A 16166-nucleotide genomic window follows, 5' to 3' on the forward strand; every position below is an offset into this window, starting at 1 on the left:
AAGTGTGGTACCGGCATACAGACAGACATATACCAATGGAACAAAATAGTGCCCAAAATATACTCTTTTATATATGGTCAAATGATTTTTGACAAATGTGCGAAAACCATTCAATGTGGAAAAGATAGTCTTTTCAACAAATGGTGCTGGGAAAACTGGATATCCACATGCAATGTATTAAGCTGGACCCTTATCTTATACCACGTATAAAAATTAACTCAAATGGATCAAAAACTGAAATGAAAGACCTAAAAATAAAACACAGGGGAAAGCTTCATGACATTGGATTTAGCAATGATTTCATAGATGGGACAGCCAAGGCACAGGCAATAAAAAATAAATAAATTGGACTGCATCAAAATTCAAAACTCTGGTGCATCAAAGGACACTATCAACAAGTATTAGTAAAAAGGCAATCCACAGAATGGGAGAAAATGCTTGCAAGTCACATATCTGATAAAGGATTAATATCCAGAACACATAAAGAACTCCTAAAACTCAACAACAAAAACCCGAACCATCCAATGCAAAAACAGGTAAAGAACTTGAATAGACGTGTCTTCAAACATATACAAATGGTCAATATGCACATGAAAAGATGCTCAACATCACTTATTAGGGAAATAAAAATCAAAATCACAAAGAGATACCACTGTTCACACCCATTAGAAAGTCTATTAAAAAAAAAAGTCTAGAAAATAACAAGTGTTGACGAGGATGTGGAGAAATTAAACACTGTATATTGCTAGTGGACACGTAAAATGATACAGCCACTGCAGAAAACAATATGGTAATTCCTCAAAAAATTAAACAGAATTACCATTTGGTCCAGCAATTCTTCTGCGTGTATAGCCAAACCAACTGAAAGCAGGGACTAGAACAGATACTGTGACACCCATATTCATACCTGCATTATTTACAATAGTCTAAAGGTGAAAGCAATGCCAGTGTCCATCAATGGATGAATGGTATATAAATAAAACAGAAGGAAATTCTGACAGATACCACAGCATGAATGAACCTTTAAGACACTATGCTACGTGAAATAAGTCACTGTCGTGTCCTACACAAGAGCTGTGGGAAGCGAAAAGGGCGGCGCAGGGTTAAGAAAGAATAGAGTGCAAGCGGGGCCAAGGGACTCAAGCCTCAAGGACTTAGCCCCGAATTGGGGCCAACGCATAGCTTTTATTGGTTAACAAATCAGGAAGTAAAGCTTGTTAACATCAAGATCTGTGAATTATGTGCCTGCTGGCTGCCTTTCTGAACATCCCCATTGTGCTCCAACATGTACTGTGCCTTCACACACACATAAGTCCAGGGGATCCATTAAAGGGCAGGGACCGATATTATTCCATCAGGTCTCAGTTTGCTGAGACATCCCCTCAAGGGAGCTTTATCGATATCTTTCCATCCAGCCTCAGTTTGCTGAAGCACTACCTTGTGAAATCCTGGGAAGAGTGAGGGGGGAACAAACGGTTTGGCAGCTGTAAGGCAACAAGTCACAAAAAGACAAATACTGTTATGATTCCACTTATATATGCATAAGGTACATAGTGACAGAAAATAGAACAGTGGTTACCAGGGGCTGGGACTAGGGGGAATGGGAAACTACTGTTTAATGGGTACCCTGTTTTCAAGAAAATAAGACCTAGCCAGACCATCAGCTCTAATGTGTCTTTTGGAGCAAAAATTAATATAAGACCCAGTATTATATATTATATTATATTACATCATATTATATTATATAAGACCTGGTCTTGTATTATAGTAAAATAAGACCGAGTCTTATAGCAATTGTTGCTCTAAAGGACGCATTAGAACTGATTGTCCAGCTAGGTCTTATTTTCGGGGAAAACAGTAGGTACAGTACAGTATGAGATGATAAAAAAGTTTTATAGATGGAGTGGTGATGGCTGCACAACATTGTGAATGTACTTAACGCCACAGAAGTGTACTTAAAAATGGTTAAAATGGTACATTTGATCTTATACTATATATTTTGCTACAATAAAAAAATCTCCAGCCCTATTCATCCTCAAGCCTATATTCCTGCTTCTCCCCTAAAAGCAACCACACTCAACTAGTCGGATTCTTTTTCTTGGTATTTAATTCAGTATCTCTATGATATACTATAACACTGCTTCTTGTAGATTCATGAATTACTTACATATTTTCTGCCATGATGGAGGAGGCTTACAAAGCCAGTACTACCTTCAAATATGTTTCACTTCTTTTAATTCCCCTTTAAATAGTAATATCACAATTGCGGGTTAAATCAATCAGATGTTAATAATTGCTTCTGTTTCTAATTCACTTATTTTTCTAAAAATCTATTGCATCTTTCCACCCAAATATTTCATAATAACCTATCAGTTCTTTTTTTCCCCAGAACCTCTCTTTTTTCCTGAACTGGCTGCTCTTTAGTTTGTGACACAGTTGTCATCCGGGGACTTATCTTTGTTGCTTGAGTTGGTCCTCACTTTACTGAAGCCCTTTTATTTCATGGTTTATTCCCTTGTTTTGCTGGAGCACATCTTCCAGTAATCTGCTAAGAACTGTTGCATGGATACTTTTTTTTAGTAACTGAGTGTCTTTTTTTCCTACTTTTGCACTTGATTGTTTGGATAGATACAGAATTCTAGGCTGAAGGCAGAACTTTTCAAGTGCTACTCCTTCATTCTCTATCTTTAATTCTACCGTGTTTCCCTGAAAATAAGACCAGGTCTTATACTAATTTTTGCTCTAAAAGAAGCATTAGGGCAGATTTTCAGGGGATGTCTTATTTTTTCATGTACAACAATCTACCTTTATTCAAATACAGTCATGTCATCTTCTTCTGGAACATCGTCATAACATCCTAAATGTATCCGCCTGGCTGACGATATTAACTGGGGTTTATTTTCGGGGAAACACGGTTCTACCAAGAAATCAGATGCCATTCATATTCCTAATCCTTCCTAATAGATTCTGAACACTTTTGAAACAGTCTCATTATTTCTGGTATTGTCAAAGAAATTTCATAATAATTTGCCTGATATTGGTCTGTTTTCATTTATCGTGCTTGGCAATATATAGGTCTTTTCAATCTGTAGACTCAGATCCTAAAGAAATTCTCTGGTATAATAATACCAGAAAAGACCTTCCTTGGTGATTTCCCAACAATGTGTGGACCAACACTGTTTATGGCCAAACAAATGACAACAGGCTAGATTAGTCCAAGAGTTTCCAGGTTTTGCCCTCTGATATACAGGAGTTATAAGGTTATATATATATATATATATATATATATATATATTTATTAGGAAAATGAGCTTTGGAATCGGACAGACCTGGGCTCATTCCTCAACCTCATTACTCGCCGGTGTGGCACTTGGGAAAGTTAACTTCTTTTAAACCATCTATGGAATGGGGATAGGTTTACTGTAGAGATTTAATAAGATCACACATGTCAACTGTGTATATAACAATAGCATACATACGTGAATACATGTACAATAAACGTTATCTGTTACTAAATATCAAAAGTTATACTGGTGCAGATAATACAAACCTTGTCAAATCCATCAAAGCTTTGCTATTTGTAAGGAAACAAGACTAACAAAAGAAGTGGGAGGCATCTAATGGGTACAGAATTTTCTCTTGGGGTGATAAAAATGTTTTGGAACTTGATAGAGGTGGTGGTTGCAAAACACTGTGAAGGTACTAAACGTCACTGGATTGTTCATTTTAAAATGGTTAATTTTGTGCTATGTGATTTTCATCTCAATAAAGAAAAAGGGCAAGATGAGGGAAGAAGTCAAAAGTTGTTGGAAAGGGAGAATAGAATTGATATTCTTTCCTCTATTTTGAATAATCTATATTTAATCTCTAAACATTAAATCCTCTAAATAATCTCCTTTCAATTCTTTTTAACTGAATAGCTAACAATGATAATGTTGGGATAACAAACACTTTTTTATTGAAAATCAATAATTAAGGTTGATTAAAAGATTAACATATAATTAAGAGAAATATTCCTTCAGTAAGAAAATGTACATAAAAAACAGGAAAAAAGAAGATGGACTCTTGAATCTGTAATACAGCCACTTACATATGGGTAAGAAAATTGACAGTATACAAGACAATGGATAATGTCTGTTTTGTAAAATCAATGTGTATCAGAGGGCTGAGCTCTAAGTATTTCCTTATACAATAATAAATGTGGGACTCTCTCCACATCTAAAATCTTCCAATAAAAGAGAAGGAAGTAGATTATTTCCTACTAATTCAGAGTTATATGCATCTGTTTTCATTTTCAACATATCTCAAATTGTGCTCCCTAAAAACACTGTTTTGAAAGATGTTATTTGATATACTATAAAAGTGAAGGAAGAGACAAGGGGGAAGAGAGGGAGGGAAAGAAAAATGGGAAAGGAAAAAAAGAAAGGAAAGCAGCATATTAGAATTTCACTCTTGGAAGACTTACAGTGCACAGTAGCTTATTAAAGTTTCTGCAGTAAGAAAGCCAGTTCACCTCTATTAAACCTACATTTTCCTGATTTAGTTGGTACAAAACAGTTCTTAAGCTATGTCTGTTAAACACATGAAGCATCAATTTGTTAAAGACTGCTTAGATTTATATCCGATAACATACAAATTAGATACCTTCAATATTAGCCTGAGCAATAAGACATACATATGAAAAAATAACTAATTATCTGAATAAAGCATTGTTTCGTATTACCAGCTAGTCAGAACAAGAGTTTAGTGGCAAGAAAAAAGAGAGAGAGAAGGTGGTAAGAGGAAAAGAAGAAAATAATCTGGGAAGAGTTAACTTTTCAAACTTCACTTCTATGAACAGTCCCAGCCCTGCTCTGTCAATTCTGATTGCTTATTTTTTAAAATTTGCAATTAATGACTGTAAAAAATTTCAGCTTCATTCACTTTTCTCCTCCTCTCCCTTTATTTTTTACATCAATTCCTGATCCTAGGAGGTAATCTAGAATGGAGAAGTTAAATATTTGTCACAAAAGTACTTTGCGTACTTCAAGTATAAAATTCACATTGCTGTAACAAATCATATCTCAAAAATGTTAAATAATACTGGACAATTTAAGCATGCAGGTATTTGCAATTTGAGTTTACTTTACTCAAGGCAATGAAGTACAACAGCAACAAAGTCTGAGCTCTGTTTGGGGGAAGATAATAGGAAAAATATGGAATTAGAAAAAAGATAATATTCTTCAGCCATCCCAGTAGAGAGAGCAAAGGAAAATCCAACTGAAAACAGTTTTGTTAACAGAAAAGGTACTGAGACATCATCTTTGAACCAAAAAGAAACCACTACTGATTATTACTACTGTCTCCAAAACAGTGTGAAGCAGTAAGGAAATCAATCATTCGGGTATTGGAGACAGCCAATACCCTGGAAAGTTTAATCCTAACAGGCAAATTATTTAGGAACTATTTATTTTCATTTCAGTTCATAGGAAAAACTACATCTTCATTTCCAGTCACTGTTCATCCTTTCTCTCATAAAAGAAAGGGAGTGGGGTGAGCAACTGAAGCCAAAGTCTTACCAGCCATTTATCACCCGATTCAAAAAAAAAAAAAAAAAAAAGATAAACAAAACACAGCACAGCTATTATATTTAGCTGATAATTCATTTTTATATGCTATTACCATTACCATTACCATAGGGTGAAAAGATCAGTCAGCTAAAGCGACCATTAGCTAAATAAAAATCCATACACATAAAACTATTTTTAGGAATAACAAATTTGAAAAAGATAAAAGCTAGATAAAATACACTAGTAACATTAAAGCAGACAGAATAAACTTCAACCTTGGTTACTAATCACAAACTAAATGTGTGAAATCTTAATTCAGAGGCATAAAAGCAGTGGTTATGAAGTCAGAAGATGACAGATAAAAATACTTCACAGCATAGTATTTTCTTGGTGAAATTATTACAATCTAAGGCCTGATAATCAAATTTATAGATCCAGAAACTGGACTTTATCAGTAACCTAAAAGATGATCATTCAGCCTCAGTGACTAATTCACAGTCAGAAGAGAACAATGAAAAAACTAGCACAACAGATTGACCACAAAGATGTCCTTACAGTAATCAGACAATTTATTCTCTTACTCCAAAGTACTCATAATCTTTCCCAATATGAGTACTAATCTGACTTGGTTGAATTAGTAGTTGGTTGAATACAGAATTATAGTAATGTGAAGTAGATGATCTTATGAGATATTTCACCAAGGCCATAAAGAGGCCTGATAAACATTCCTGCACCATAGTAGAGAATACACGTCTGGTGACTGCGTTACTCATTTCCCAGATTCCACATCTTTCGATTCAAAATTGACTTCCCTCATTCTTTTCCTATCACCAACTGCATTTTCTGTTGATGTGTAGTATCACTGTCTAAGCCATATCAAGCTGTTACTCCCATTGATCTTTGATGTTAAGCATTCTTCCACTGTGTCCTGCCTAACTATGAAAAGGCAAATTCATTTCCCTATTTTCAATTTCTTAAACAGTACTTCTGACAGCCTATAATTGTACCACCTATAATTGTAATAGAAAACCGCAAAGAAGTAGTTTTGGGTTCTTATGTAGTTGATGTAGAAACTGAAATTTAATTCTGAACACAATACAAACACTATGAAAATCTAACTGGACACAACTCAGAGCTGCAAAAAATGTAAATATACTTTGATTCAAAGCAAATTGCTTAAAATCAACAACTTATGGCTAAGTTCATTTAGGGTATAGGTAGGCTTATATACTTAGACAACTACTATAAAAAAGATTCTACATCTGTAAAGCACTTTATAAAGTACTAACCATATATTATAACATTCAACACTCATAACCACCAAATATTTAAATTGAAAGTCTCCAAGAAAGATACTTTACCTTCTGAATAAAGGTAACGGGAATAATTCAAAATTTCAACTTTTAAAAGCCATTAAAGTTCCCACTGATATTTTAAAATTAATTTATTCATACATATATATATATATATTTGCTCTGAAATCAGAAAATATATTAAGATTTACACAGCAGATAAAAATTCCTTCTCTCATAAAATATATACTTTTAGGTCACAAATATACTAAAAATTATTTAAGTGGGCCTTTTCAACGGGCCTTCTTCTGAACTGAATAATTACACTAAGAAAATTATGCAAAACTATAAAACAGACAAAGTTAGGGTTTGGTATGTGCAGCAATTTCTTTCTAGATCCCTTGTAACAAACACTTTTTTATTCTTTAGGTGCTTGGTATGCTTATGCCCCATTATAAAATGCTCTATGTAAAAATTCATGGTATCAGTTATCTATACCTTAAGATACATACATTTAAGTGAATAAATACACTCAAGGATTTTAAGCCTAATCCCCAATTGTGACATGAAACACAGTAAATAAAAAATAAAAATCGTAAGTGTAATGGAATCCAGGCATTAACCTGCTGAGGGGCATTTTATGCAGAGTTCATGAAATCATACCAGACATACCTGATTATGTAAAAGTCCATTCTTATCAAATGAGTTATATCCTATTGAAACCCATTAGGTATATTAAGCAAAAAAAAAAAAAAAAAAAAAGCAGCTATAGAGCACTGACACAATAAAAATAAAGTTTACATCACAAAGTACATCTTTTTCTGTGGTTTAGAAATGTCTTCTAAATGAAAATACAACATTAATATAATACATCAACATTAGAAATAGAAAATTAAAGAGTTCTTACCTTACTACATCATCAATATTGTTCCGGTATACACCTTCAAGTCTTTCTGCAGGAAACCCCATTGCAATAATGTTTGGATAAATATCTGAGTATTTAAGTTAAGGAAATATCTGAAACATGCAACAATGCAATCTAAATGTACACATTTTAAAATATTAGCTGATAATAAAACAAAAGCTTTCCCCACCGCAGCTGTATTGTCAAATGTATTAATTTATAAACCACCATGTGTAATTAAGAAATACAAATAAATACGTTAATTCTAAAAAAGATCCTCAAAACGATTACTTGGCAGAATAATTTCAAATCCCTCTACTTAGTACATTAAAAATGCACCCAAGGTAAAAGGTAGCTTCCATATTTACAACATTTAGGTACATGTGAAAAATAAAAACCTCAGACTTTATAAATCACAAATACTAAAGTATCCTGGGGCAAAAATCAAAATAAAAACCAATAAAAGCTACACAACTTCTAATTTTTTTATGGTTATAAAAAGCACCATGGTATAGAGAATAGATACAATTAAGAGTCAGAACATCAGATTTAAGAGCTGGCTATGTCTCTAACCAGTTGTACAATTTGGACAAGTCACTTAACCTTTTTAGATTTCAATTTCCTATTCCACATGATAATTAGGTAGAGACAACCATTAAGATCTCTTCTCACTCTTACTATTTATGACTTAATAATACTGAACTGAGGTAGAAACTTATTCTCATTTCTAACCAAGGTAATCAATATTTAACATGCCTATTTTATTCACTTGTTACACACTATAGTTAGCGCAAAAACAAACTTCTACAGTCAAGAAGAATGTATATGCAACTAACTATAAAAAACCACCAACAATCTACATTTCAATGTACTGTGTCCATCATAGCAGCTCTCTTCTTGAGCTCCATCAATCCTCTCTAATCTCATAATTTTGCCTCGAATCTTCTACAGGAGCCAAGCTAATCTGCCTAAAGCCTCCCTTGAAGACTATCACTAAAGTTTGCCGCCCGCCTACTTTTGGACCTATTCATCTTCCAAATACAATTCAAAATTCACCAAATACAATTCCCTTTTCCAGATCATTTTTTCTTTACTTTCTCCTGTATTTGCATTATTGAGCTAATTTCAGTATTAGTCTTCAATCCAAAATTAATTATCAAATTACTGAAAGCTTTTTTTTTTCTACTTTTTAAAAATTTATTGGGGTGACAATTGTTAGTAAAATTACATAGATTTCAGGTGTACAATTCTGTATTACATCATCTATAAATCCCATTGTGTGTTCACCACCCAGAGTCAGTTCTCCTTCCATCACCATATATTTGATCCCCCTTACCCTCATCTCCCACCCCCCACCCCCCTTACCCTCTGGTAACCACTAAACTATTGTCTGTGTCTATGAGTTTTTGTTCAGAAAGCTTTTATTTTGATATAAGAAAATGTTCTACTCTATGTTCTATCCATAAAATTACTATGTACTGATTAGACAAATTTACAGAATACTTTAAGAAAAAAAAATGTGCACAACAGGGTATACATTCTGCTATCTTTTGGATAAAAGAAATAATGTTATAAAACAAATAACATCTTTTTGGATAAAATATTTACATGTGTATTTGCTTGAATTTGAACTTCCTCAACACAACACCACATACACACACACACGTAAGATAACTGAGAAACTAATAAAAATGGCTGCTTCGTAGAGAAGGGAAGGGGAAAGGGAGAGACATACATTGCAAACAGCCAGAAATAAATATACCTGATTAATACGAAATTGGTAACCAGGAGAAAGAATTTATTTCAGGGCTCATTTGGACCTTGTAATTTTACTGTACCTCTTTGTAGGAAGTATTCTAAGAACAAAACGAACTACAAAGAAATGTTCAACTTTCTCTGATAGTTTGTTTTTAGTAATATCAGTATTGATATCCTCCAACTTTTTTCTTTATATTGTAGGAAAAAGCAGTGAAGTTATGCTAATAATTTTAAGATTCATGATTTATTAGTGTAACAGAAAAGAGGTATCATTATAAAATCAGAAATTCAGATAAAACTATTCATTGAAAATATCAATATGAATCCATGTTTATAAAAATCTGATTTTTCTAGGTCTTTTCATTTCAGTGTTCAATCTCAGCATCACCAAGAAAGTTGAGATCATATAACTTTGGATGTGATACAACATGAAGGATACAGTATCAGCTATGATAGCTAAGTTATCTTCAACCTGAGAATCTACAATGCATTTAAATATATAAATTTTAATTTAAAGAAAATACATGTGATAGAAGAATAAGGTAAATAACACTATTCACTATTAAGAGAGTAAACTGGACAAATTCAAAAGGTCTGTAGGACATGACCCAGTCTCTCTTCAAGTATCTTTTTAAAAAGTCAAAATATCATTTTAAAAGGTTGGGAGGGGGGAAATGGGTAACTATCCTTGATTTAAAAGGACTTAAGGAATCTAACAGCCAAATTCACAGGTATAATACTGTTCTGGATACTGTTTTCGACAAACCAGACATAAAGGACATTTTTGAGCCAACTAGATAAATTTTAATATGACCTGGGTATTGAATGAGATGAAAATTTACTGAAATGGTTAAGCAGACATTAATTACTGGGGGGGAAAAAAGGTTTCAAAAGTGATACTATTTTGGTAAATACATATATACCCATATAGTGACATGTAGGTAAAAAGATAACAAACTAGGTACTAAAAGTATAACCTCTAGGTTGTTGGGATATATATACTTTTTTTTCTTATTTTTGCTTGTTTTGTATTTTCTATTTTTGGTACAATGCACCTGCCGTGTTTCTATTAACAGATTTTTAAAATTATGTTTGCTTTATAATTATCTCCAAGTCCATTTACAAATTACTGTCTTGTCCTGCATGACTAGGAATCAGCTCTTTATACAGTTTTTAAAAATGCTGAATTTCTACCCCAAATATTATAATAATAATAATAATAGTACCTAAGGCTTAAACAGCATTTATCCTGTGCCAGGAATGATTTTTGTCACTTGAAGAATACATACATCTTTACCAGAACTCCAATAACTTTATTTTTTTGATACATAATTCCCACTCTCTAATAGTCTTATATTTAAATGTGAGTCTAATGGAATTCCCAATATCATATAATGACAGGGAATTTTTGTTCTGGCTTTTCTGCAACACATTCATAAGAATAAATGGGCTATATATGAGTATGTATATAAGTGTATGATTATTCATGTATATGAATATGTAATATTTAATTTCACTTATTTGTCATTATTATCATCCTAATATAATGAATTCCTGTAATGTATAAGTCGTTTCTCCATAAATCTAATATCCTATTTTAACTTAAAAGAAAAAATACATACATTCACCCAAACCTCAAAGCGTTCTTCTACTATAAAGATTCCAAAAGAAAACTACTAGGATGATCATTTTGAACGTCACAAATATTAGCTATAATCTATTATGCTCACATAAGAAAGTAGACCCACCTAAAAATGTAGCTTTTGGTCAATTATCGAAATGTTTTAGGGTATTATGTCCATTCGTGAGAATAAAAGCTGAAGAAAATGGAGGCTCAAACGAAGCCAATAGCGGTACAATTCCTGAAAGTGAATAATCTTTACTTTTTACCTCTGTCTTGAAGCACAAACATAAGAAAATGAGAAGTAACAGTCAGGAGAAGAAAAAAAAATGAGACAGCAGTGGGGAACCCAAGGCAGTGGCAGTTACCACCAATCCGGAATTCCTATCTAAAAAATTATATACACTTTTAGTCAAAAATATCAATTCAAATCATCCATGTTTTCCAGAGCAATGCAAAAGAAAACTATTTTTACTTAAAAGAAGTAATTATTACTACTATCAAACTTACCTAACCATTAATTTCAATGAGAATGCTAGTAAGATTTTAGCCTTACAGAAAAACACAGAAGTATAACGCCCCTTGAAATAGTCATTTTAACCAGGACTAAACTCAAAACTCACTCTTGCACTATGAATACTAATAAAGTAAATCAATTTACCAAAGACTTGGTTAACTTAATTAAGAAACTATTTGTCTATAACTATACATAAATGGGAATGTTATACACTTTTTAATTCAACTGGCCCCCTCCTTCATTCACTTAATTATTCAAATACATACAGAACATTCTGTGGAAGGGGCACTGAGAATTTAAGGCTAAGTAAACAGACTACTGCACTCCGGAGCTACTTATTCTATCAGAAAGACAGACACACAGACCTACAACTGTGCCAAAGGCCCTATTAGGTACATATCAAGATGTTTTAAGAGCTAGAGAAAGAGGGATTAATGCTGTAGGGGCACAGATAAAACTTCACAAAGTAGGGAATAGGTTAGCTAATCCTTAAGAAATCAGACATCAGTAGACAGAAGAAACGAGCAATTACAACATTCTAAGCAGAGGATAGAGCAGAGATATGAAAATATTAGGAAAAAGCGGGCAGTCCAGTACAGCTCACACCGCAAAGCTTTATGGAGAAGGCGGCAGGACTGACAGCAGATTAGGTCTAAAGGATGCCGTGGCAGGGAGTTCAATTTAATCAGACAAATGAGTCAAACAAGGCCAGGATCAGCATGCGAGTCTCGTGCAGAGCAACAATCCACTGCCCTGCATGCAATCTCTTGCAGAGTCACAATTCTATCCTTTTAAATAGAATCTAGGAATTCAGTCTTTTGGAAGTTTCATTTTCCTTAGCGCCTCACCTTCACTCTTCATAGTTTAAGATTTTACCCAAGACTGGCATCCATCATAAATTAGAACATGTGCCAGACAGTATGCCAAATATATTCTCACTTAATCCTAACAAACCTACGAAGTAATATTACCATTTCACAGACGATAAAAATTGAGAGTCAAAAAGATTAGGTAATTGGCCCAAGGTCCCAAAGCCAATAAGTAATAAGTTATAATTCAAACCCATTATGTACATAACTTCAAAGCTCAAGCTTTCTGTAACACTCTGTCTCACAAAAGATTATGGTTTATATTTCAAAGTCATTAACAAAAATATAAAATTTTCATGAAAGCAGGTCCAAATGAAAGTATTTTACTAATCAAACACTGAAACTGAAAAATCTAAAAGACAATACAAAAATCTACCAACGTTTCTAAAATCGATGTCAGCAACTAATGAGTGCTGAGTTTTGAGGCAAATATTTATGCCAAGTATTATATCAACAAACAAAATCTTTGTTTTGCTTCTCCTTACATTAAAATTTTTATGGCATGTTTTTACACAATTTAAACCAAGTCAGACCGCCATACACACACACACACACACACACACACACACACACACACACACGATTTATAATACAGAATAGCCTTAACCTGAATTTACTGGATATACATTCAAATAAGTAGTGTTTAATATGAAATTTTTATCTAGTGACTTATAAGTACTAAGCGTCATTATACTAACTAGATCACTGAAGGAAGCCAAGTATTTCTGCCATCTAGTGAGTGATCTGTGATCTACTTGCAGTCAGTGTGGCACCGTGGTTAAGAACACACACATATGCTCTAGAGCCAAGCTGCCTGCCTGGACTTGAATCTCAGCTTCATTTAATGTGTAATCCTGGGCAAGTTACATACTCTCTGTGCCCCAGTTTCCTATGTAAAATGGGGCTAATAAAAGTGCCTATCATATAGGGTTGTTATGAGGAATAAATGAGTTAATTTATAAACAATGCCTAGAACAGTGATAGTTGTCTATTAATTGAACAATGGTACAGGCCTAGACAATAAGAGCCCACCATAACTATTTGGCTTTTTTTCCATGACACTGACTTGTTAAATAACACTCTTCCTAAAGAGCATCGAAGCCTAACAGAAACTTTAATTCTTTCAAATCTTTACTATATCAGTTTGTCTTTCAAGTACTGATTTTAAGAATATACATAAAATATTACTACAAACAAAAAAAAGCTTTCTTCCCCCCATAATATCAGCAGCTACTTACTACACATTCAGTAAGAGAGGTAAAAAGAATGCATAGATGGTGTTTTCTATCTTGCCTAGGTTGGATGGCCACCATAGCTATATGAGATCTGAGACACAACAGACAGTCTTCCCGGGCCTCGCCCCCACCACCTGTGCAAACATGTTCCATGTGTTTTGTTTTAATTGCGGTATACCTTACATACAATAAAATACACAGATCTTAAGTGATTAGTTGATGAGTTTTGAAAATTAGATATATATCATTTGGACAGTCTTGATTCAAGTGCTACACAGTCCCTTCTCATATAACAGAATACCGTACCAAAGAAAAAAATTAATAAATGATAATTAAGTTCTAAAGTCTGTCCAAAGTCAATTTAACCTATAATATAACTGACCTATTATAAAATAATGTAGCTACTTTATGAGCTAGATACATTTTTATTGTCTGTTGTAAGCATCCAATCATAAAACACTAAAAATATGCTCCAAGTTACAGCCAATTAACAAAACACCTTTTAGAAAACAACTTAAGTTGAGATCTGATGAGTTTATCTCAAAATTTTACTTGCGCCTAAATTAATGGGGTTTACTACTATAAATTTACCTAGAATTTTCAAATAGAATAACCAAAAATAGTTCCCTAACCTTATTTTACAGGAATGTATTCCTGACATACACTGAATAATATTTCAAGTATGATGATTACTGAAAGTATTTTGTAGTACTCTATATAATATATAGATATGCTTATCCCTCAACAGTTTATAAACTCAAATGGAGTGCCAATATAGAAACCAATAACCACTGTTTTTTCCTGCCATAATTATTTTAAGGAAAATTATTTCCATAAATCACATATAACTATTCTTAAAATTCTGGTTAACTGAAAGTTACAGTAACAAGATAACAAGATGAAGCTGTAACATACACCAAACATGACTAGCAAAATACAAAGAGACAAATTGAGAGAAGTAGAGTTCAAAAAGCATCAAATGCAAATCTGAAGGTGCCTGGTTCACAAGAGGAACACTGAGCTAAATCCAGCAGCTGGAATGAAGGGATAAAGTCAGACTAACGAGAGAAGACAACAAGAGTTGAAGCAAATTAGCAAATACCAATACTTCACTATTTAATTTTATTTTCCAGGAATTTCTGGAGCTTTTTCTGTTTTCTGTCAGTGCTTTAAACCAACAGACATTTAAGGCTGAGGTGAGAGGAAACAAAATTCAGTCATTGATTCATAAGCTGCATCAGGTTTACAATTCCTCTCAACAAACTTGAACAAGTTTAAATATAACACTTTCCAAGTATGTCCCAGTTACATCCATATTATCATCTCTTCTAATCAAATTATGCTTTAGTAACTACCCACTCTCATAGACTTCTATGGCTTTCCATTTAATGATTTTATACTTCTTAATAGATTTTATTTTCCCTATTAAGTGTACTAAATATTTGGATCTGGTTTCTAAATTAAAGATTCATATTGGGAGAAAAGCATAAATAGCAGTTCCTTGAATTTTCCAGTTGATAAAGTGCTGATTGTTCATTATTTAGGAACAATGTGTCCTAATATCTAAGGCATATAATCATTCCTGTACATACCAATTAATGTATCCTAAAACTTTATTTTCTAAAGTGAAAGTACACATAGGCACAGAAGTTTGAACTACAGAAATCTTAAGAGGAAGAATGCTCCAAAAAAATGGGGATTTTTAAGAAAAAGAAGGAATGGCCAGATACAACACAGAACATTTAAATATTTACTCGGTGCCAGGCCCTATATGGAGGACTTAATGCACAGTCTTTAATAGAGAAGACGAGAATTTCATTTTCAGCTTTATAAAAGCGTATGACTTCAGATAAGCTACTCAGTATCTCTGGGCATTAAATATTCCTGTTTTGTTTTTCTATAAAATAATGATAATAACACTTGCTGCAACTTCTTCACTGGCTGTTTCAGGGATCAAATGAGATACCTGGAAATATCTCTAAATCTATAAAATTGAAAGGGCTCTATAACTGTAAACAAGGGGTTGTTATTATTTGAGGTTGCAAGAATTAGAAATGTCCTGTTGTTTAATTTTAGTTTAAATGTCTCATTACAAGCCAACTCAGTATGATTTTATAAAGAAAGAACTCCAATATATTAACTTACATTCACTTTAGCATAAATTTTAGTTTCCTTTTAACACTTTTTAATTATCTGCAAGCAGTGCCAAACCAGAAAGGAAAAGTGACTACCAAATAATTTACGAACTCTACTGAAGTTTTCTACTTCTCCAAACAATTCGAACCTCACAACTTTCATGTTTTTGTATTATACAAACCCATCTTGACTGAAAAGTTTACACATACTTTTGTTTTGAAATAGAAGTTTAGATCTTACTTTCTAAATGAAAACATCACTCTTCAAAGGTAACATCAAGAATTT

The 16166-nt window shown here is 33.1% G+C and overlaps 1 protein-coding gene across 2 annotated transcripts in view; it reads right to left on the minus strand.

Annotated features, from left to right (window-relative positions):
- PTEN (phosphatase and tensin homolog) overlaps positions 1-16166 on the minus strand; it is an 84339-nt gene that overhangs the window by 51729 nt on the left and 16444 nt on the right. For both annotated transcript variants that reach the window (XM_019738851.2, XM_019738842.2), the window contains exon 2: positions 7749-7833. In XM_019738851.2, the coding sequence (XP_019594410.1) occupies positions 7749-7833 (85 nt within the window). The remainder of the gene's footprint in view (positions 1-7748; positions 7834-16166) is intronic.

This window comes from Rhinolophus sinicus, linkage group LG07 (assembly GCF_036562045.2).
Source record: "Rhinolophus sinicus isolate RSC01 linkage group LG07, ASM3656204v1, whole genome shotgun sequence".
Classification (NCBI taxonomy): domain Eukaryota; kingdom Metazoa; phylum Chordata; class Mammalia; order Chiroptera; family Rhinolophidae; genus Rhinolophus; species Rhinolophus sinicus.